Source organism: Saccostrea cucullata, unplaced genomic scaffold (assembly GCF_032062105.1).
Source record: "Saccostrea cucullata isolate Sc308-1 unplaced genomic scaffold, CSIRO_AGI_Scuc_v1 ctg7857, whole genome shotgun sequence".
In the NCBI taxonomy this organism is placed as follows: domain Eukaryota; kingdom Metazoa; phylum Mollusca; class Bivalvia; order Ostreida; family Ostreidae; genus Saccostrea; species Saccostrea cuccullata.
In genome coordinates, this window is record NW_026927486.1 from 1 (window position 1) to 23,981 (window position 23,981).

Genomic DNA, 23,981 nt, shown 5'->3' on the forward strand with positions numbered 1-23,981 from the left:
AGGATGCTCAGTGATAACAAGATCAAGTTCTTCCCTCATAACCACACAAATCCAACATGGCCAGCAAGTTTAACCATGATGTACGAATATGAAATCTTTGACCTGGACCGTAATGAAATTTTAGGGCTACAAGGGGTCACATTTTTGTCCCTCTTCCTGTCCTTCTCAAGAGACCATTTCATTTTTTTTTTCGAACTTTGTAGAAATAGACCATACCATTTGAACATGTACAAAATCACAACTTTAATAAAAGTGTATTTTTTTGGCCATAACTTAGTCTGATGAGGGCAATTAGATTCTTTAAATATATTTTGATTCTTTAAAATTTGGATATTTTTCCATTTCTATGTGTATATGTTAACACTTATTGGGGTTTTTTCTCACTAAATCAGATTATGTATTTTTATATACTGGTAATATATTTCAGTATTTTGATATATGTTTCAAATTACATCTACAGAACACTCATCAAAAATGACATTGAATGGGTTCCAGACAATCTGTTCTCTGGAAGTAACTTGGAATACATGTAAGTTGCAGCCAAGAGTTAAAAAAAAACATTGAAATCTTGTTTGATTTTAAGGAAATATATCTTCAAATAGATGCATGCTTGATATAAATCTGTTTTCATTGTAGTGGTCTGAGCAGAAATAGCATTCGATATTTTCCTGGGAAAGCCCTCCAAAATGCAAACAAAGTACAATTTCTGTAAGTTCAATTTTACCTGTTACTTTAAGGTACTTCACGCCACCAAATTTAATTAATTGGTGTATAGTCATCCCATTGATACATATACTTTGTTAAAAAAAAGTTACTTTTCAATAATTTGATTAGTATTGCTTTTTAAAAAATGGGAAATATGTATTTTTAGGAGTGTAGACGACAACCAGATTCAAACAGTATCCAAAGCTCACCTGTCATATTTGGTCAACTCGGATTTAAAACACCTGTAAGTTGTTAAATAATTATGTTGTCATTAAATAATATATATACCCCGGTACATATTATGATGTCTGTACAACATGAATATTCTTGTACTTATACTTATTTTCTTGTGTTCTTTTAGCCCACATAAATTTTTTGTAGCCAAAACTTATTTCTTATTTGTTTCTTAAATCAAGGATTAAAACTTAATTTTTTGCAGAAATCTGAGCAACAATCAAATCAACTACATACAGCCAGGGTCTTTCTCTCAGTTACAGAAACTGCTGATTTTGTGAGTATCCTGTAAATGGATTGAAAATAACTGTGTTCCTTTAATAGCATAATATATTTAGTAACAAAAAAATACTGCTGATAGCTAAAGGGACTTTTTTGAAAAGAATTTGTGCTAAATTTTAAATTTATGTTTTCACTCCACTTTTTGTTGTCAGAGAGTTGCATGATAATGACTTGGCCACAGTAGAAGAAGGAGTGTTTGGAAACATACCTAATCTGTTACACTTGTAAGTACAAGGAGCACCTCTTAACAGTCATAAAAACAATGAAAATGCCAACAAAATTGTTATAATCTTGTACAATACATGTAACCCTTTTGTTTTGTTGTTTTCAGGGACTTGGTGAGGAACAACTTGCAGATCTTGAAAAGTAAATACTTCACCAACATGCCCACACTTAGAACGCTGAGACTGCACTCCCAGAAAACCAAGATGACCAACATCTACTTTGATGCCTTCGAGAACATCAACGACAACCTGACCAACCTGTATGTGTTCATTATTACGATAAATGACCTAATTCTGTCTCTTGTGTATTAAGGTGGTCTTTCTGTACCATCATTTTGAAAGAAATTGTGTCTCACTCGATTGTTTCAAAACTGAACATCTTTTGGCTCACCAACTCTTTTAATACATGGATATTTCCACAACTTGATCAATAATGCATGCATATTCTATCAATACTTATGTTGATTCTTACTTTGGCTGGTTATTTTCAAGACCAAAAGAAATTGCAAAATAAATGTACTGTATAAAAGCTCTATCATTAATTTAGAGATTAAAGTAGTTAGAATAAAGTACATTTGTTTAGGGGTATACTGGGGGTATACTTTATGAAGAATAATTCTTAAAATGTTCTACATTTAATTCAGTGCTCTCTGGTATTTTACAAACTGCTTGGACAACCCCTGAAGAAATGCAGCATTGGTTTTGTTTTATAATTGTAGATGGGTCAGTGACAATGCTTTAACAAGTTTTCCTCACCAAGTTTTGTCTGAGCAGACTTACTCCTCACTGAAGGAAGTGTAAGTATAAAATTTATTTATGGTCATCAGGAGAGTCTGATGATTAATATTTTATTTATGACCTGTACAAAGAGAAGTTGTTTTCTTCTGTGTTTTTTTAAATGTGCATTTACAACAAATACTTTGTGTTAAGTTCAGTGATTATTTTTTTCTTATAAAAAAAAAAGGGTACAAGAAAAAAGTGAATGTTAGAGTTTTGATTTTCCTCGCAGGTATGCAGACACTAACCAAATCACTAACCCTATTGAGTACACACTGGATGCATTTAGTCTGAGCATGACCTCAACCTTTAATGCCAAGTCAGGAGTCTTCAAAGTGTGGACCAAATCACCAAATATTGAAAAACTGTAAGTTGTTCTTCATGTGAAGTTTGAATTTGAAGGACATATTTAGGAAAGCTTTGATCTTCTTGTGTAACTGATAATAATTATGTGAAAAGATAATCATGTTAAAAAAAAATGGTGGTTTATTTGGCTAAAGCCAATTTCAGCTATTTAATCTTCTGAAATCATGATCATTCATTTTTTTCTTCATAAACCAAAGTGCTCAGGTGAGTGATGTGGCCCATGGCCCTTTTGTTTGTCTGTGCAGTGAATTGTCCTCTATCAGGTGAATGATGTGGCCTATGGGCCTGTTGTTTGTCTTTGCAGTGAGTTGTCTGCTAACAGGATTGCTGAGATCAAGTCGGACTACTTCTGTGTGTTGACCAGCCTGACCTATTTATACCTGGACAGTAACCTCATCACAGACGAGAAGTTCCCTAACGATGCACTGGACTGTCTCTCCAAACTCTTTTACCTGTTAGTACATGCATACTTACTTTATATACTTTACCATTCAAGTGAAAAAATAAATACAAGTACAATTTATATGTATAAGATTTTAACTTCAAAGTGAAGAATTTTTATACTCTGAACTTTCTTTTTTGCATGCAAGAAAGATGAGTTTTGCAACTCTTTTACTTGGAGGTATTTCTCACCACAAACTATTTGTTGAATTGATTTCATAAAAGTTCTTTTACTTTTGTCTCCAGTTGCACAAAATAGTACAAATGCAGGTTTTGATACTAACAGTAGCTTGATGGCCCGAGACAACTGAATGTTGAGTCCTGTGGTGCTACTGAAATTCTAAATACCCCCGATTTGCAACTTTGCCAGCAGCCTTGGACTGTTGGACATCTAATTCATGAACAGGGATAGAATTTTAAAATGCTAGTTTGTGGACTTCCTCGGTTTTAAAAATTGTGTTGAACCCTGAAATTGCAAATAATTCTTGTTTTATTGTTGGTTTTCGGTATTTAATCTGTTATTTTTTTTTACAGGGAGCTATCGTCTAATAGCTTTAAGTATGTCCCCCAGACTGTGAGAAGCTCGGCTAACCTGACCAGTCTTAGACAGCTGTACCTGGGATCCAATGACATCACCTTCCTGGAGGCTGATACCTTCACCAGCGCCAACCTCACTGTTCTGTAAGACCACTTCCTGAAAGTGTCCAAAATTAAGCTACTGATTATTGAGCAAAAATTAAAAAAAAAACACTCTTAAATACTTTTGTAATGTGCTGAGAATTATTGCTTCATTACATTTTACAGGGGACTTCAGTACAATGGGATTCTTGCAGTGGAAGACAATACATTTTGTAAAACTCTGAGATACATGTAAGTCTATAGTCACTGTGTTATATATAATATATATATATACCTGTAAGTCTATAGTGTTTAATATTTTAAGAGGTCAAGTCCATTCTAAGATTTCTGAATGTATATTATGAACATTGATATAAAATTAGTACAAAAATGTATAAGTATGCCTATTTTTAACCATGCTTGTTTTTTTTTTTACAGATACCTTCACGGAAATGATTTTAGATTTACCCACAAAAAGCCTTTTACAGATATGTCAAATCTGGTTCATCTCCAGTTAAACAACAATGAAATCGATGATATCCCAGATGAGGCATTTGATGGATGTACCTCTTTGGCAACTTTGTAAGTGTCTGCTTTCCTTCAGTTGCCTTCAGTACTAGGAATACTATCAGTTATCCAGGTCTGGACTAGTACTGTAATACATTATACATGTACCTATTTCATTTTTCATCTTTATATCTGTAACATTAAAATTTAACTCTGACCTTTATCTTGAATTATTAAAGAAAGTAGTGTCATATTTAAACATGTTAAAATCACAATTTTATCTTCAGGTACCTGAACAACAACAAGCTGGGCTGGCTAAAGGTCACAATGTTTGAGGACAATGTACTTACAGATTTTAGAGCAGCAAGCAATGAAATAGCCTACATAGAGGATGGCACTTTCAAAAATTTCACTACCATGAATTATTTGTAAGTACTTGTATGCACTTGTGTATTTTGCACTGTAGTTTATTTTGAAATGAGCTGAATACAGACCATTGTTCAGTTTGTGTGCTACTCACTGATTGAATAGAGTTTATGGAAGAATGAGAATGGTAAAACAAGTTACAAAAATTACAGTTCAGTTATGCTGTCTTCTAGTTGAACATTGGTTTCTTGAATAACCTCATTATGTTAAAGTGAGTTGGAAGTTCCAACTACATGGACTACATGGACATTCTTTAAGAATTTGAGTTCAAGAAAACAAGGTTTGACTGTTGTATGAAATAATACATCTAAATACAATGGGGTTATTCGAGTAAAAAAGAACAAACTTACATGTGATTCTATCCTTTTACCAAGATGGAAGAGGTTTTTTGATCAATTATCATACATAAGGTACGAACAAAATGATGTACCTTAAAACAAATTTTAACTCGGGCATACATTGCCATTGTGAATTGCACTGGAAAACTTGACAAGGTTTTACATTATACAGTCTTTGTAAGGATTCATTTAATAGGGCTTATTGTATTTGCTTTTCTTTGTATTAAAGCTCATCAAACAGAGGCTCGATCACATCTTTCCCCATCTGCGTTTGTTGTGTAGCATCTTAATTTTTTTTATATTTTTGATGTGGTACTTTACAGGTACCTGGGTAATAATGAGCTTACCAAGCTACCAACAGGAGGAGATTTCTCTGACAAGACGATCACACACCTCCAGCTCCAGAGTAACAGAATCACGGAAATCAACACAGGGGTCTTCAATAATCTTAATGTGGCCTACCTGTATGTATAGAATTCATAAACATAACCCCTTAATATGCTTTTATTTAACATGTTTAAGAATCAGAGAAAGTTCAAAATGAATTTAAAGGCTGATGTTTTGGGGCTGTTTTTGACAACTAGCTTTATTGATGAGGATCTTTGTATCTCTCTTGAACCTGAATCCAGATTGTGCTTCAGTCTTCATACTAGACCAGTTTTGAAGATGCCCCACCTCCGCCCCAAATCATAGACATATTGTATTTATGCAGACTCTTACTTTTAACACAGGTCTCTTCAGAATAATGAGATATCAGTGATTGGATCTGAGGGGTTTAAGGGAGTCAGTGTTTCCCAGTCTCTGTCCATGACAGGAAATGTCCTGAAGAAACTGGAGTCAAGGGCCTTTGTGGACGTAAACATTGATCAGCTGTGAGTATACCAACGAATACTGGTGAAATAAGTACATGTATCTTGAACATGGATAATTTGAATATAATGGATATGTCAAAGTGATTATTGAAGTACCAAGTGTTTTTCTTCAAGTATTCTACACGCTATATCTCAAATCTTTTGATACTCAAAATTCGAGATAATGAGGTATTACTAGACTTTCTTGTTTTTTAGATAAAATGCGAAATGATCCCATAAAATCATAAGTAAAACAGGATAATGACAGGTAAACATTTCCTAATTTTAGCCAGACTGTATTTTCCCTCTTTATTTTATCAGGAGCCTGAGTGGGATGCAGCTGACCTACCTCCTGAAGGATTCCTTTGTTAATGTTCAGGCCACAGACATCTTCCTCCAGAACAACCAAATTGATTACATTGAGGAGGGCGCATTTGACACCATCTCCATCAGTGATGATCTGTGAGTCATTGAAATTAATATTTTTGTTATAGATATTATATAAAAATGTTCGATTGTTTGAAGATAAAAGATTAATTCAAAGATAAGAAAGGGGGGAATAAAAAAAAAAGTTTTTGTCAACTTTTTGAGAAGAAGAAAAATCAAATGCTAGATAACAAAAGAAATTAAATTTTATATGAGCTGTTGAACATGTACTTGTCTTAATAGACTGCATAGAACTTTCTATTGCTCTCTTTAAGACTCATAAAAGATTATTTGTATCTTTTTCAGACACCTGTATGGGAATGGTATGACATCACTTCAGGGAAACATCTTTGCCAACAGCTCTGTTATCTCGGATTCCTTGTTTTTATACAGTAACAACCTCTCCTCAATACCCATCAATGCATTTGATAACCTGTCTGTTAGAAGAGTGTAGGTCTTATTTGTTTAGATCCAAGTCTTACAATAATTGTAGCTCAGACTTAAACCTGTTGTTGAGATTTACTTAATATCAAAGCTGTATGTTTAAAGTTTTGATGCGCGCCTCTCTAATTCAGATACCTCCAAGACAACGTGATAACTGACTATCCAACAGATACTCTGTCTAACAAAGCAACTCTCACTACTGTGTAAGTATGTCATTGTACTTATCCCCTCCTCTAAAAAGGGGGGACTATAAAGAAACCAATTTAACTTGTTTAGAAAGTACTTAAGCTGTGTGTTTTCATAAATGCAAATATATGTCAAATTTTTAATGTTTCTGGAAAAAAAATTTTAAGTCTAGGAAATATTCATGCATAGATTTACTTCACAAATTTTTACTCAACCTAGCTATGAACTAGAACGATGTGAAAATCATACAAATATTTGGATATCTTAATGAATATGTTTAACTTTATATAGAAAAACATTAGTACATGTAATTCTGTTGACATGTGATGAAATGTTGAAATATTTCTATAGAGACCTGACCAACAACAAGATCTCCTCGGTCACTTCCTCTACCTTCCTCAATCAGGCATCTCTCACTTACCTTGACCTCGACAATAACCTTTTGACCTCCATATCTAAGGATGTATTTACACCACTGATTTACCTGCAGAATCTGTAAGTATAATTTTAACGGAAGTAGGTGAAATTTCAAGTCTATTGATGTTTATCTTTGATACACCATGTTAATTACTTGACTGCATGAATGATGTCTATTATGATGAGTTTTGTCAGAAATTTTAATGGAATAAAAGTGTGCTAAAATGTTACCTGAAGGTAGGATATTTTTATCCCTTGAAATTTTCTCTAAAGATTAAGAACTTGAATATAACAACAACTTTTACATCAACTCTGACATCTCTGATGATTTGAGCAATGAAAATTCCTTTCAGTGTTATGTAGCACATGCATTCTACATATATCTACAAATTTTAAACATCTCAATTTACCTTCTCTAACAGGGACCTGAGTGGGAATTCCATTGGTTACGTGGAGCCTCTGTCCTTCAGTTCTCTGACCGCCTTACAGACACTGGACATCTCGTCCAATCAGCTGATCTTCTTCCCTAAGCTTCCTAACATGACCAGCCTGAGATCTGTAGACATCTCTCATAACCAGCTACAGTCCATAGAGTATCAGGCATTCGACGACTTTGTAGGCAGCAAAGTCTTCAAAACTCTGTGAGTGAATTGTGTTCAGTTTATCTAGGGTATGACTTTTATATATTTGATAGTAAAGTGGATTAGTCAATTAGTTGTGTATATGTTCTTGTTTTTATGGACACTCAATGTGACTGATATTCTTGGTTCATTAGTATTTGGTTCATGTTCATGTGTAGCATGATTGTTAGCTTGGTACATTACATGTACTTGTTGGAGATTATTTGTGTTAAGTATAGTATTACAATGGATAATCCTTACATAGATTTTTCCTTCCAAAGCATTTTATTTCAACTGCAAACCCCATGTTTCAGAAATGTACTTTTCATGATCCAATGGAAATTTTCTCATTTATGACACAGTATTTAAAGCTTAAAATGACCAATTACTGTATGCATGGTTATTTTCGCCCCGTGCTATTTTCGCTCTCTTGCGCTTGCGAAAAATTTTGCCCCGTTTTAAATTCGCTCATTCATAGTTCTCTTTAAGAAATTATGCTGTGTAATTCAAATTCGCCCCGTTTTAAATTCGCCCAATCAAGAAGAGGGCGAAAGGGGCGAAAATTTCCCTGTATACAGTAATGCTTTATAAATCATTTTATGTTAACTTACAGCAGAGAGACATTCAATAACCTAATTGTTGCTTACCCTTCTACAGGAAGCTTGATGAGAACTTACAGATGGGATGCGATTGTTACCTCTATGAGACCCTCCTGGCTGTACAGACCACTATCAGTGGGGGTCAGTGTGGGACCCCAACCTCTGTCGCCGGGGTTATGTTTGGATACTCCAATAAAACTTCCCCCATGTATTTTGAAAACCAACAGCTCACAAAGTTTTTGTGTTGTAAGTAAATGTATGGCAAAAATCTTTGCTCATAACACAAACTTTTTTCCCTATAAGAATCAGACAAATATTATTTTACTTGGGATTCAAGTTAGGAAAGATTTTAAGAAGTACCTCCAGATTTCTGACTTTGTTAGTATGAAATATTTGGTTATGTCAAGATTGACTTTTTTTTAAAATAATGAGATGTATATGTTTTATACTAGTTTGCATAATGTTTTTTTTAATAAGCTTATTTTAATTTGAGAATTCTTTATTACAGCCCCCGTGAACCTAGTGGCCTCTTCCCCCTCGGCGACCCAGCTGACCGTGTCCTGGACACGCCCCAATAACACTGTGTCCTCCAGTACCTACATCGCTGATGCTGTGGCCAGTGGCTGGTATTTACTGATCATATTTCTCACTTCTGTTTTGACTGAAAGCTTGGGTATATGAACTCTAAAAACATACATATATCTTGTGTTGCTATCATGCAAGTGCAGCATCTTGTAAAAGTCTTGACCCTCAAAGTGAGCATGGGGTGATAAAATGGTTCAGATTTTATGTAGGCCTTGATAGACTTTCTATTAATGTACATGTATATGCAATTTACGTCTGATCATGACAATCAAAGAATTATTTTACTGAATTGTAAAATGCTCCTTACTTTGCACTTTGTCCAAGTACATGTAATTAAGCCTGAAGACAAAGACGACTTAAGGGGTAAGGAAGGCACAATATATTTGACAAACATTTATTGTACATTTTTTCCAAAAAATGTGGGTAATTAAAATATATTAAAGAGCTCTTTCTTACTTCAGTTACATTTGTATTACATTTTATAAGACATGATGATAAATGAAAAACATCGTCAAGTTCATTGCTGTTAATTACAATTTTGCAGGCAGTACAGGTTGACCTGTACTAGCAGTCCTGGGGGAGTGGTGTCTCAGGCTTCAGTGAATGGTACCACACACACCTTTACATCAGGTGACGGAATCACTGCAGGCACCACCTACGTGTGTACCGCAGCTCTTGTCATATCTAATGCCACCAGTGCCGAGAGTCAACCAGTAGTGCTCACCACACAAGCAGCTGTTGGTAAGATTTAGACTAGTATAACATGTTATTATGTTGAATATTATTCTTAAGTCTGTGTTTTGACTTAAGACTTTGTACATGTAAAAGTAATCCATTTTGCTAAACAGCTGGTTGCATATTTTGATTTTGATTCTGCCTTATATGTTTCATATATATAGCACAAATATTTTAACAGCTCTTTTTACCTCTTTTTATTATCAGCCACTGGTCCTAATGTAACAGTAGGAGCCACAGACTGGATCTTGCCAATCATTTACTATGATTATAGGTTTGTTGAGACATCACAGTTATTTTTGCATGCAATCAAATAAAAATTAAATGCGTCAAAGCAAGAGTAAAATTTGTTAAAAGACAAAGAGTTTAAGGCTGTTATTCTTACAGATAAATGGTGATGTTATCACAGTTCTGTTTTATTCCAGTGTGACAAATTCTGATTTCAATGGATTCTCTAACGCCATCATCTCTAAGCCAACCTATGTTCCGAGCCCCTATGGATCCTGGCTGTTGAGATCATCTAATCCGTCATCCGACACCTTCTCTGGCTGGTTTGTGGATCAAACGGGAACCTCAGTGAATTATGTGTATAAAGACAATATCACACTGTCACTTATCTCCTCTTCTTCCCCAGTAACACATCGGTAAGCGGGGATTTCTGGATATCGCAGAGAATTTGGGGATAAATGTGCTGCTTTTGTTTATATTTTATCCACAATTGTACCAGAGTTGCAACAATTAAATGAATCCCATAAATAAGAGCATGTGCATTGCATTGAGTTTACAATGTTACATTTCACTCTGTAGGTTTACTGCCCAGAACAGCTACTTTCCTGTGGACAACATGGGGTTTGGTAATCAGGACAAGGACTGCTATGGAGTGGAGCACAATTTTGGGTAAGTGCTTTCAGTTAGGTTAGTCATGATTTCATTTGTGGTAAAAATTGTCACACAAATTTGGATCACTACACAGTATTTCTGTGCATTGAAATCCAGGTGCAGCTCACTTTGATAATGCTTTGTCATGTAAACTTGGATTAATTTTGATGCATGTGTTTGAGTAATTAATTGAAGGTTTGTCATCACAGATTCACCTCCGCCATCAGATCAGGATTTGTTTTCCAAGGCACCGAGTCCATCACTATAGGAGGTGGGGACGATTTGTGGCTCTACCTTAATGGGAAATTTGTGATGGAGATCAGTGCTAGAAATACAGGGACCAACGTACCCTGTAAAAAGATCATTCTCAGTGCAGCTAGTACCCCAGGTATCATATTAGAGTTCAAAACACGATTTTATTTTTCCAGAAAATGGATATTATGAAGAAAATAGGTGGCATGGGTATTGATTATTTGTAATTGTAGGTGGAAGCTACATCATACCGCAGTATGGTCTGGTGTCCCCTACAACAAGCTTGTGTGTAGTCACGGGTACCTTACCAGCAGAGCAAGTGCATGTTGAACTGGAGGTAATGAAAAGAAAGTAAAGCTACATGTACATGTATTTCTCAAGTCTTCACACTCAAATCTTAAGGCATAAATTTTGATTTCACAAACATTTTACCAGGTAGGGGAGAGGTACCATTTCTCAATTTTCCATGTGGAGCGACTGTCCTGTGCCTCCAGTCTATACATTCAGACAGAAGACTTCCAGTTTATTGTGGATCCTGCTGAGGAGCCCCCCAGGGACTACATTATTACAGTGGCGGAAGACCTCCACCAGAACGGTATCGTAGCGGAAGTCGTATTGGCTGATATCTTCTCAGTGGGTCCTCCGTTCACCATCAACGTTCTCAGAGGTAAGTTAAGGATAAGAAAACTTTTATAAACTTTGAAAATCATTATGATTCTAATGTGTGTCTTGAAATGGAGTTCTAATGGAAATGCTCATTATTATAGGAAATGAGGCCAGACATTACACTTTGAAGGACAAGACGACAACTAATGTGAATGCTGCAGTGGCTCCACCTACAGTTCCCCCAACTTATACCACCATTGATGGACATACTTTTGTTGGTAAGGATGAATTACATGTAAATGCTTCTTTGATCTCCAATAAAAGTGATAAAATTAAGTTTTAGCTTAGATTTATGATAAGAAGTATGTGTTTTCACTTATGACAAAGTTTGTATATTCTTATTATATATTTTTATGTTAGCTTGACTGAAAGTTTGAACATGTGTTCTTTACTTGAATTCTTAATTTCAGAATGTGCCACCCCCTCTACAATAACCCCTGAGAGCTATGATGGTACGGTGGAAGCCTTTACAATGAACACACAAACAGCTCTGTTTACACTGGACTCCAGCCTTGACTACGAGGTCAACACCACCTACAGTGTGGTAATGGAAGTTGTTGATACAGGCAAAACCCCACCTTCTACTGGCACAATCACTGTCAAGGTAAGTCTACAAATACTGACAGAATTACTGCAACAGCTACCTACAGTGTTGTAGTGCAGGTGGTGGATCAAGCAAAACCCCACCCACTATTGGAACAATAACTGTCGAGGTAAATTCAAGCATAGGATCGAACCACTGTAATTTGAAAAGAATCTATACTATACTAGCACACTTGCTTTTAAAAGTACATGTAGCTTTTAAGTTACATGTACTTGGCTCAGGGGTTGGTAAGAAATAGCAATGATACTATAAAGGTGGAAAAACCCTTGTGGCTCACGTTTCCCTGATCTTATACAGAATGATAATTTTCTTTTCTTTGCAGGTTAAGGTGTCTGATGTGAATGACAACTGTCCCGAGTTAACACAGACATTGTATCAGCTCAGTGCTATCCCTGCTCTCAGGTCCTCAGCCCTGGCTGATCTGACTGCTACAGACATTGACAGTGGGAATAACTCGGCTCTATCCTTCTACATCTCGACCATCACTGAGGAGTAAGTCAATTACTGTTGCTCAGCATTCATAAGTAAAGCACTTTGACAACAACTGTAAATAGTTATATATGGATATTTTTGTGCAGAAGATTTGTGATTTCTGTGTTACAAGAGTGGGGTTTTATGGAGGCTCAACAATTTACAAAATATTTTGGTTTCTTTTTTAGTATGGTACATGTATTTTTCTGAAAATTGTGTTCACATGGTGATGAATTTTGGGATACTTTACATCACTAAATTTACAAAAAAAAATCTCATCAATCATTTACATTATCACTATGTTGTAAGAATTATTAATTATAGAAGTAATTTTTGAGTCATATACTTTTTATTACAGTCCCCCCATCTCCATTTTCAATGACACCATGGACCTATACAAAGAGGTCTACGAAGCCAATACGCTGTTGAAGTTTAAGGTGATTGTGGTAGATGGTGGTAGCCCCATGCGAGGAGCCACCACCTCCGTGGAGGTTGACATTGACAACTCGTGTCTGATTGATGTGGAGTACAAAGCCATTCCTTATACCATGACTGTTAATGTCTCCACAGGGGAGATTTACCACAGACTCCCAGGATATTACTATTACGAATACAGTATGTATAGCGTATTGCTTAATTCATTTCTTGAATGATTTGTGTGCTTTTTGAGGCTTTTATAGTGTCGGTCAAGTAGAGGAATTTGATTTTTGCACTGGATTTATAAAAAACAAAGGTTGTTATTTTAATGAAAACTTAAAGCTCACGAGGAGTGTTCACTATTAGCTGTTACATTTTGTATGTGTTATATTTTTTTACATAGACTGTAATGATGCCCTGGGAATGGAAAGTGGAGTTATTCTAGACAAGTACATCACTGTGTCATCTTCCTCCTCAACAAGTGGAGGTGAAAGAGGCCGACTCAACATGACACAACTGCCTGGTAAAAAAACAGTCTTCTTTTTTTGAGTAGCTTGTCAGTAGGTTCAAATAACAGGACTCGACATTAACGCTTGTCTGGTATCATTGAAAAATAAATACGGACAAGTGAATATTGCTGGGCACTTGTCCGATTGGACAAGTGCATTTTAATGTAAAGGGGTCTCTAAATAATAAAAAGAACGACTGTTGAAAGCTAAATCCAATCGATTGAGCTAAATCGGTAGTCTCAAGACGGAAGCTGTACATAAAATCTAAACTTCGATCCCGATATGTATCGCTATTATTAATAATTATTGAGTCCACATTCGATCGGGATCGAAGTTCACTAATTGCATACTAGTGAAAAGTCACATGGAAGTTACGAACCGAAGTGTGATTGTTTGATGTTGACAGGTTTACTTGTGGACATTAATGTTATTGTCAGGACAGAAAGCCTAAATTAAATTTCGTTTTTTGTGTGTCTGCTGTATTTATCAATAACATCAAGAATCAATCAAGCGCATGACATGTGTAAATAAATGGACTTTATTTTAATTTTCAAGTTGGAACTATTGAACTTTATTGAAAAATTTTCGGACAAGTGAAGTCGAAATTCAGACAAGTAAATGTCTTGGTCACTTGTCCGAATGGACAAGTAGGAAAAAAAGTTAATGTCGAGCCCTGAATAAATATTTTGCTGAGTTGCAATGTTTAGTCATACACGTACTCTGTATATCTGATGCGTAGCATTTATGATCGTATAATTTAACCATTGACAATACTTTATGGTGTAATTCTTTTTTACAAATATTACTAAACAAGCAATTGTGATTGCATTGTTATCATGAAGTTTTTCTTTCCAGCCAATCTGGGATCTTTGACGGGAGGCTGGGTCCCCACTGTCAGTGATACCAGTCCGTACATAGAGGTCAACCTGACAGAAGCCACCTTTATCCATGTAGTACAGATCCAGGGACAGGACTCAGTGGACAACTGGGTGACCAGCTTCTCTGTACAGTACAGTGCTGACGGTGTTAGCTGGAGCACTTACTCCAACTCCTCAGGAGCCACGGTATGTCATATTAAGATCTTCCTAGGGGTAAGAAAGAGTCCTCTTTTCCCTCCCTAATACATGACATGTCTCTATGTTAATGTATATAACCTTTCTGGTCAACTGCATGCATTTTAAAGAGTAATTCTGACAACAGTATGCAAGTGAGTATGCTGTTATTATGTATATTCTTCTTTCATATATTTGCATTTGCATTAGTTAGGAATACAATTCAGACAGTGATTTATATTACCTATTGCTCTATGTGTCTATATATCCGATTTGTCTATAACTGCTCTGTCTCTTTGTATGTAGGTATTTGAAGGAGCCACAGACAGGGACACAGTTGTAAGTGTCCCTATGGTGCCAGCTGTGAATGCAACCTACATCCGGATTAACCCACGCACCTGGAATAATGCCATTGGTCTCAGACTGGAATTTAAAGGATGTTCTTTTGCCAAGTATCAGTACTGTAAGAGGGTTTCATTATTACTATCTGAAGTCTCACAAGATAAAAAATTTACAATGTCAAATTGTCTTGAATATGAGCCGTTTCTTGTAGATCATACATGTACAACATGTCAAGTCCAATGAAATGAAAATATTCAGCATGACTTGTGCTGAATATGAGCTGCTTCATTGTAGATCGTACGACCTGTCAGAGGTGTTTAACCTCCTGGTACTGTGAGGGGGACTCCACCATCAAGCCTTGTGGTCGCTGTGACCCCCCGGTCTCTGGTTCCACCTGTGGCCGCTCCCCCACGGAGCACAGTTTTGGAGCAGCATCATCCTGTACCACATGTCCAGAGGGCTGGGTAAGTTAGCTTTTAACTTGCAAAATATACCAGAAATTTATTTCAAGGTTTTCATTAAAAGAGAGGCTGCCTAACTTCAGTTAATCGAGTTCTTTTATTAGGATAGGATCTTGGAGGTTAATTTTCCTAATAAATCAACTTTTCATGCCGAAAGATTAATGTTACTATGAAGTTGAAAATGCAGACTTTGAAGTGTCTGATAGACATAATGATGTGAAAAATGTTGGTATAAAACAGATATGTAATGATGGATATGCCTCACCGTGTCCAGATTTTCACTATGTGACTTGTAATGACACATACTGCCCTACCTCCTGTACTCAGTGTGAGCTAGGCTACGCCTGTAGAGGAGGAAAACGCTACCAGTGTGAAAAGGGAACTTACTCTGATGGGAATGTCAGTGAGTAGAATTCTTATTTCTGATATATCAATTTCAAAAGTAATATGTAGTGTAAGAGTTAATAAATAAACAGTGGATGAAAAGCAGAAAAGTTTTTCATTATAATAAATACATGTGTAGTTTCTAAAAAGTGTTAAGTGTTAATTTGGCATTTACTTCATACAACCTGTAGACTTTTGTATATATGTGTATATTAATGTGAGGAAATGAAGTAAAAAAAAATCTTAAAATGACTAATAAGATGATATGAATATTGGATATGTAAGTGACCTATTATTATATAAATTGTCAATTTTGATCCTCCCTTCCAGAGTTCTGTACCATGTGTTCCCCTGGTAAATATCAGGATGAGGTGGGACAGAGCACCTGTAAGAACTGTCCCGCCGGTTACTACAGCTCCGCCAGTAAGGACCGCTGTGACCCGTGCGAGGCGGGGACGTACGCCGCCTCTGATGGCAGTGGGTGTAACTCGTGTGGCTCCACCACCCAGTGTCCCTGTCTGGGCAGCACCACCCTGTGTTACCACCCTGACCTCTGCTATAATATGGATGGTAGTCATGGGTGTCTGTCTTGTCCCACTGGATATTCAGGCAATGGAGTGACGTGTACAGATGTTGATGAGGTACATTTCTTATGTTAACTTAATCTGTTAAAAAGTTTAATGACCTTTCTACTTCTAAAGTTAGTATTTACCTAAATATGTATTTAACTTACATTTTGATTAAAAAGAGGCCTTATTTAGTACTATAAATCACTTTCTATGACAGGAACTTTATTATGCATAATTTCACAGGTCTGTTTGCTTGTGAAAATTTTATTCTCACTTATATTTATAGCAATTTGGACTTTAAATGCCAATAACCACAGTTCATGTAAATCTTGTCTCGCTTATAATTACAAAATAGCTTTTTCACATAAATAAGGTGTTGCAAGAATTTTGTGATCTACAGTAATTGGTATATTGATATTCTAATCTATTTGACGTTTCTATTTACAGTGTACCACTTTATCCCCACCCCCCTGTTTTATGCAGCGCTGTAGGAACACGGAGCCAGGGTTCCAGTGTCTGGCCTGTCCCCTGGGATATGTTGGTACCTACGAGGATGGGCTTTCCTTTAATATAAGTAGGAGGACCTTCCAGCTGTATAACAATGTGTTAGACCCCACACAGTCCCAGACCTGCTCTGATGTCAATGAGTGCCTATCTAACAATGGAGGATGTGATCCCAACGCTTACTGTACTAATACACAAGTAAGTTTGAATAAGTGGAAATCAGCTAGAATGCATCTAGTGAAAGAAACATCTGATTTAATTGGAAAAAGAGCTGGTGGGGAATGAAGCATGAGAGAGAGATTTCAAATATTGTATTATGACTAGATACAAGATATTTTTTTCTAAGAAAAAAAAAAGGTCATTAATTTCTCTGTACCTGACTTCTTATCTTTTTGTAATAAAGAGAAATAATTTTATATGTTTAATCAATCAAATTTCAGGGTAGTTACAGTTGTGGCTTCTGTAAGGAGGGGTATGTAGGTAATACTTTGACGGGGTGTGAGTTAGCTGACTACTGTCTCTCAGGCAAACACACCTGTGATGCCAACGCCACCTGTTACTACACAGGACCTCAGGAGTACAAGTGTGTGGTAAGAAGGACTTTGATTTATTAGTCATTAAGGCATGAAAGGTTAATACATTGTATCGGTACTTGTGTATGTAGATAATATTGTACATGGAAGAGGGGGAGGTTAAGAACAAGAATTTTTTTTATTCCAAGTTGTTGCATTAAATTTTGTCAAGGCATGTAGATTGAAAAACAATATTACATAGCAAATATATGTACTGCAGAAATTTTTTGTACATTTTTGTTTATTGATGAGATGATCAGCCAATAGTGCGAAGCTACCATCTGAGGGATTATGACTGAACGCCTCTAAGTCAGAATCTCGCCCAGATATACAACGATACTCTATACACTTTGGCATATTTTTTTATTCATTAAGTGTAACAATGGCTGGGCAGGTAATGGTTACCTGTGTGGAGATGATCCAGATCAAGACGGAGTCCCTACATTAGGTCTACCCTGCTCAGAAGCCAGCTGTAACTCGGTAAGGAACACTCCGAGTGATTCATTCTATTTTCTACATTTTAATGAAAAGAATCTAGTATTAAACAGGATATTTTATGTGTTGTAAATTAAGCAACAAAAAAATCATATCAGCCTAGATGATACAGGGTGTCCCAAAATATATGATGCCATTTTGAATTATTGTCATTAACGCAAGTCTTGACCAATTTCTTTGAATTTTGTCTCATTAAATATTTGAATAAATACAATTTTTAGCAACAAATAATTTCAGTTAAAAATTGTCACATACTTGGAATAATGTAGCCACATAATTATGTCAAAAAAATTGCTAAAATGTATGTCAAGCAAAATGGATTACTGGTAATGATTTACAAACAAGCTGGGTATACCCTCATTTTAAAACTAATCATCAAACCCAGTCTTAAGAGATTGTTACTAAACCGAAATCTTAATCTTTAATTTATAAAAAGGTATATTTCCAATGAAAATCCAGATTATAACCAAAGAAAACCGCACTGTTGTCTTAAGTTATGGAATTTTGTGCAATGTCTTGACATGATCATTACCCATATTTGACGTCATGTAGGGGACATAATTGAAAAATGATAGGATTTTTCAAAGTGAACTCATTTTGTCGTGTTCCTTTTAATGTCCATCAAATTGTGTGAATAAAATTGGACAGTATATGCAATGTTTATTGGTGCATTTGTTGTTATTCAAAATTCATTACATTATATTTTATATAATCATGAAATGGTATCATATACATGTATTATGGGACACCCTGTAATATCAATATATTGATTGTAAAAAAAAAAACAACAGGGAATTTAATGTGTACACACACACACCCTCATACACACAAGATTTCTTGTGTAATTGGAACAATTAAATTTGTATGTATACAGTATATAATCTGAAAATTTAAGTTAAAATTAAACTACAAAATTTACATTTAGAATCATGATATTGACACTGAATTGGAACAAGTAATGTGAATAGGTACAAGATGTATTTTAAAATAATCTTGTCGAAACCCTATTGTCTACTTGAACATTTTATATTCTTCAGGACAATTGCCCCTCAGATCCCAACAGTGGCCAGGAGGATACCGACACAGATGGTGTGGGAGACGCTTGTGATGATGATGACGACAATGATGTCATCTACGATAGTCAGGTATGATGTCATAGATCTACAATAGTCAGGTATGATGAAACATCTATGATAGTCAGGTATGATGTCATTTCAAAATGATGTATGGTGTCATCAGTAGTTAGGTGGGGATGTCATTATGTATAACAAGGGGGAAATCTGCAGTAAAGAACAGAATGATGTCAAAGCTAGTCAGTATGATGTCATCTACGATAGTCAGGTGTGATGTCATCTAAAAAAAATCTTAGACAGGCATATGGTGTCATCTACAGTAGGTATGATGTCATTACAATAGTCAGGTATTCTGCCATCTACAGCTGAGTATGATGTCATCTACAGTAGTCAGGTATGATGTCATCTACAATGATCAGGTATGATGAGGGAGCCAGTAGTCAGGTATGATGTCATCTATGGTGCCAGCTGTGAATGCAACCGACAGTCAGGTATGATTAACCCACGATAGTCAGGTATAATGTCATCAGTCTCAGACTGGAATTTAATGTCATAGATCTTTTGCCAAGTATCAGTACTGTAAACACCTTATTATTGAAATAGTCATTGATTCTTTACAAGATAAAAAATTTACAGTGTCAATTGTGGTAATTGCCATTTCTTGTACATCATACATGTACAACATGTCAAGTCCAATGAAATGAAAATACTGTAGATTGGCAAATTTTGCGAACATATCGTCTATGTTTGCGATTTATCCAGTTTTCCACGAAATTAAAACCATCGTGAATAAAAAGTGTTTTAATTCTTATATGATGTAAAATCTTGCAACGTGATATTAAAACGATGATGTTGTCTATGTGAAATCTTAACATTGTGTAATTAAAACGACTTACAGTATTCAACATGATTTGTGCTGAATATGCGTGTCAGATCGTACGACCTGTCAGAAATGTTTATCCTCCCTGGTACTGTGAGGGGGACTCCACCATCAAGCCCTGTGGTCGCTGTGACCCCCCAGTCTTGGTTCCACATGTGGCCGCTCTCCACGGAGCACAGTTTTGGAGCAGCAGCATCCTGTACCACATGTCCAGAAGGCTGGGTAAGTTAGCTTTTAACTTGCAAAATATACCAGAAATTTATTTCAGGGTTTTCATTAAAAAAGAGAGGCTGCCTAACTTCAGTTACTCAAGTTCTTTTATTAGGATAGGATCTTGGAGGTTAATTTTCCTAATAAAACAACTTTTCATGCAGAAAGATTAATGTTATTATGAAGTTGAAAATGCAGACTTTCAAGTGTATGATAGACATAATGATGTTAAAAATTTTGGTATAAACAGATATGTAAGGATGGGTATGCCTCACCATGTCCAGATTTCCACTATGTGACCTGTAATGACACTTACTGCCCTACCTCCTGTACTCAGTGTGAGCTAGGCTACGCCTGTAGAGGAGGAAAACTATACCAGTGTGAAAAGGGAACTTACTCTGATGGGAATGTCAGTGAGTAGAATACTCATTTCTGATTATTCTGGTTTATTACTGTGTAAGGTTATGTTTAGTGTTACGATTATTAACTAAACAGAGGGTCAAATAAAAAGCAAAGAGGTATAATAATTACTTGAATGTGTGACTTGTCATTACATAAATTGTCAATTTTGATCTTCCCTTCCAGAGTTCTGTACCATGTGTTCCCCTGGTAAACGCCAGGATGAGGTGGGACAAGGAGCACCTAAGACTGCCCCGCCGGTTACTACAGCTCCGCCAGTAAGGACCGCTGTGACCCGTGCGAGGCGGGACGTACGCCGCCTCTGATGGCAGTGGGTGTAACTCGTGTGGCTCCACCACCCAGTGTCCCTGTCTGGCCAGCACCACCCTGTGTTACCACCCTGATCTCTGCTACAATATGGATGGTAGTCATGGGTGTCTGTCGTGTCCCACGGGGTATTCAGGGAACGGAGTAACGTATAGATGTGATGAGGTACATTTCTTTAATAATTTAATCTGTTAAAAAGTTTAATGACCTTTCTACTTCTAAAGTAAGTATTTACCTAAATATGTATTTAACTTACATTTTGATTAAAAAGAGGCCTTATTTAATACTATAAATCACTTTCTATGACAGGAACTTTATTATGCATAATTTCACAGGTCTGTCTGCTTGTGAAAATTTTATTCTCACTTCTATTTATAACAATTTGGACTTTATATGCCAATAACCACAGTTCATGTAAATCTTGTCTCGCTTATAATTACAAAATAGCTTTTTCACATAAATAAGGTGTTGCAAGAATTTGGTGATCTACAGTAATTGGTATATTGATATTCTAATCTATTTGACGTTTCCTTTTACAGTGTACCACTTTATCCCCACCCCCCTGTTTTATGCAGCGCTGTAGAAACACGGAGCCAGGGTTCCAGTGTCTAGCCTGTCCCCTGGGGTACGTCGGTACCTACGAGGATGGGCTTTCTTTTAATATAAGTAGGAGGACCTTCCAGCTGTATAACAATGTGTTAGATCCTACACAGTACCAGACCTGCTCCGATGTCAATGAGTGCCTATCTAACAATGGAGGATGTGATCCCAATGCTTACTGTACTAATACACAAGTAAGTTTGAATAAGTGGAAATCAGCTAGAATGCATTTAGTGAAAGAAACATCTGAATTAATTGGAAAAAGAGCTGGTGGGAATGAAGCATGAGAGAGATTTCAAATATTGTGTTATGACTAGATACAAGATATTTTATTTCTAGAAAAAAGGTCATCAATTTCTCTGTACCTGACTTCTTATCTTTTTGTTATAAGGAGAAATAATTTTTTTATGTTTAATCAATCAAATTTCAGGGTAGTTACAGTTGTGGCTTCTGTAAGGAGGGGTATGTAGGTAATACTCTGACTGGGTGTGAGTTAGCTGACTACTGTCTCTCAGGTAAACACACCTGTGATGCCAACGCCACCTGCTACTACACAGGACCTCAGGAGTACAAGTGTGTGGTAAGAAGGACTTTAATTTATTAGTCATTAAGGCATGAAAGCTTAATATCGGTACTTGTGTATGTAGATAATATTGTACATGGAAGAGGGGGAGGTTAAGAACAAGAATTTTTTTTATTCCAAGTTGTTGCATTAAATTTTGTCAAGGCATGTAGATTGAAAAAAAATATTGCATAGCAAACATATGTACTGCAGAAATTTTTTGTACATTTTTGTAAGGTTTATTGATGAGATATATTTTTTTTCTTCATTAAGTGTAACAATGGCTGGGCAGGTAATGGTTACCTGTGTGGAGATGACCCAGATCAAGACGGAGTCCCTACATTAGGTCTACCCTGCTCAGAAGCCAGCTGTAACTCAGTAAGGAACACTCTGATTGAATTCGTTCAACTTCCCACATTTTAATGAAAAAAATGTAGTAAACAGGATATTTTATGTGTTGTAAATTAAGCAACAAAAAAATCATATCAGCCTAGATGATAACATCAATATATTGATTGTAAAAAAACCCCCAGGGAATTCAATGTGTACACACAAACACCCTCATACACTCAAGATTTCTTGCCGTGTAATTGGAACAATTAAAGAACTTTATGCGGTAATAACCAATATTTGCCCCCCAAATCAAACTTTGATGGAGATATATTCAATTAAGTTCTTAAACAGGGGAGTATCTGCTGACTTCAAAGTACTGAATATTTTCATAAGTTATGATGCCATATGTACGTAATGACGTCACAAACATGACGTAAATTTCAGGTTTTTTTTATGAATTTTACAGAAAAATGTATATATTTCGTCGATATCTTGAGTAAAAGTCACCGAGCGCATGTGTGTTCAGGATCAATATTTTGATATAATGTGTGGAATGATAATATCAATGAAATATGTCAATATTATTCCTGAACAAACTTGCGCTCTATAAATTTAAAAGCTAAAATTGTTGAAATTTTGTCCATTTTGTCCTCTTTCTGAAAAAGGATATAAAATCGGACTAGTTTGTGACGTCATAAAAACAAAAATTGTGAATACACTGCTTTGACACTATAATATTTTTTGTTAATTTATATTTCTCATACAATTTATTGAATTCAGCACATTTCAGGAAGTTTTCAAAATTTGACTTTTGTGGGGGCAAATATATGCAATATACCGCATATAGTTCTTTGTATCTATACAGTATATAATAGCTGAAAATTTAAGTGAAAATTAAACTACACATTTTACATTTGGAATCATGATATTGACACTGAATTGGAACAAGTAATATGAATAGGTACAAGATGTATTTTAAAATAATCTTGATGAAACCCTATTGTCTACTTGAACATTTTATATTCTTCAGGACAATTGCCCCTCAGATCCCAATAGTGGCCAGGAGGATACCGACACAGATGGTGTGGGAGACGCTTGTGATGATGATGACGACAATGATGTCATCTACGATAGTCAGGTATGATGTCATAGATCTACAATGGTCAGGTATGATAGTCAGGTATGATGTCATCTACAATAGTCAGGTATGGTGTCATCTACAGTAGTCAGGTATGATGTCATCTACGATAGTCAGGTATGATGTCATCTTCAGTAGTCAGATATGGTGTCATCTACAGTAGTCAGGTATGATGTCATCTACGATAGTCAGTTATGATGTCATCTACAATAGTCAGGTATGGTGTCATCTTCAGTAGTCAGGTATGGTGTCATCTACAGTAGTCAGGTATGATGTCATCTACAATAGTCAGCAGGTACGGTGACATCTTCAGTAGTCAGGTATGGTGTCGTCTACAGTAGTCAGGTATGATGTCATCTACGATAGTCAGCTATGATGTCATCTACGATAGTCAGTTATGATGTCATAGATCTATGATAGTCAGGTATGATGTCATAGATCTATGATAGTCAGGTATGATGTCATAGATCTATGATACTGTAGATCACCTAATTTTCGCAA

At 35.9% G+C, this 23,981-nt stretch overlaps 1 protein-coding gene across 1 annotated transcript in view; it reads left to right on the forward strand.

The window, feature by feature from the left end:
* Positions 1-631: 631 nt before the first annotated feature.
* The window catches only part of LOC134274639 (uncharacterized), a gene marked incomplete at both ends in the record, with an annotated part of 29,381 nt that continues 6,031 nt past the window's right edge, over positions 632-23,981 (forward strand). The window contains 42 exons of the mRNA XM_062756912.1: positions 632-708; positions 872-949; positions 1,145-1,216; positions 1,374-1,445; positions 1,553-1,705; positions 2,165-2,242; positions 2,455-2,589; positions 2,893-3,042; positions 3,564-3,710; positions 3,834-3,899; positions 4,086-4,229; positions 4,442-4,582; positions 5,242-5,382; positions 5,650-5,790; positions 6,091-6,231; positions 6,502-6,645; positions 6,771-6,842; positions 7,177-7,320; positions 7,665-7,883; positions 8,520-8,707; positions 8,970-9,087; positions 9,591-9,787; positions 9,989-10,055; positions 10,207-10,425; positions 10,589-10,678; positions 10,870-11,048; positions 11,146-11,249; positions 11,348-11,579; positions 11,680-11,796; positions 11,989-12,182; positions 12,505-12,674; positions 13,012-13,268; positions 13,474-13,593; positions 14,435-14,643; positions 14,938-15,094; positions 15,268-15,437; positions 15,675-15,837; positions 16,149-16,459; positions 16,835-17,089; positions 17,332-17,481; positions 17,839-17,943; positions 18,996-19,103. Of these exons, the coding sequence (XP_062612896.1) occupies positions 632-708; positions 872-949; positions 1,145-1,216; positions 1,374-1,445; positions 1,553-1,705; positions 2,165-2,242; positions 2,455-2,589; positions 2,893-3,042; positions 3,564-3,710; positions 3,834-3,899; positions 4,086-4,229; positions 4,442-4,582; positions 5,242-5,382; positions 5,650-5,790; positions 6,091-6,231; positions 6,502-6,645; positions 6,771-6,842; positions 7,177-7,320; positions 7,665-7,883; positions 8,520-8,707; positions 8,970-9,087; positions 9,591-9,787; positions 9,989-10,055; positions 10,207-10,425; positions 10,589-10,678; positions 10,870-11,048; positions 11,146-11,249; positions 11,348-11,579; positions 11,680-11,796; positions 11,989-12,182; positions 12,505-12,674; positions 13,012-13,268; positions 13,474-13,593; positions 14,435-14,643; positions 14,938-15,094; positions 15,268-15,437; positions 15,675-15,837; positions 16,149-16,459; positions 16,835-17,089; positions 17,332-17,481; positions 17,839-17,943; positions 18,996-19,103 (6,195 nt within the window). The remainder of the gene's footprint in view (positions 709-871; positions 950-1,144; positions 1,217-1,373; positions 1,446-1,552; positions 1,706-2,164; positions 2,243-2,454; positions 2,590-2,892; positions 3,043-3,563; positions 3,711-3,833; positions 3,900-4,085; positions 4,230-4,441; positions 4,583-5,241; positions 5,383-5,649; positions 5,791-6,090; positions 6,232-6,501; positions 6,646-6,770; positions 6,843-7,176; positions 7,321-7,664; positions 7,884-8,519; positions 8,708-8,969; positions 9,088-9,590; positions 9,788-9,988; positions 10,056-10,206; positions 10,426-10,588; positions 10,679-10,869; positions 11,049-11,145; positions 11,250-11,347; positions 11,580-11,679; positions 11,797-11,988; positions 12,183-12,504; positions 12,675-13,011; positions 13,269-13,473; positions 13,594-14,434; positions 14,644-14,937; positions 15,095-15,267; positions 15,438-15,674; positions 15,838-16,148; positions 16,460-16,834; positions 17,090-17,331; positions 17,482-17,838; positions 17,944-18,995; positions 19,104-23,981) is intronic.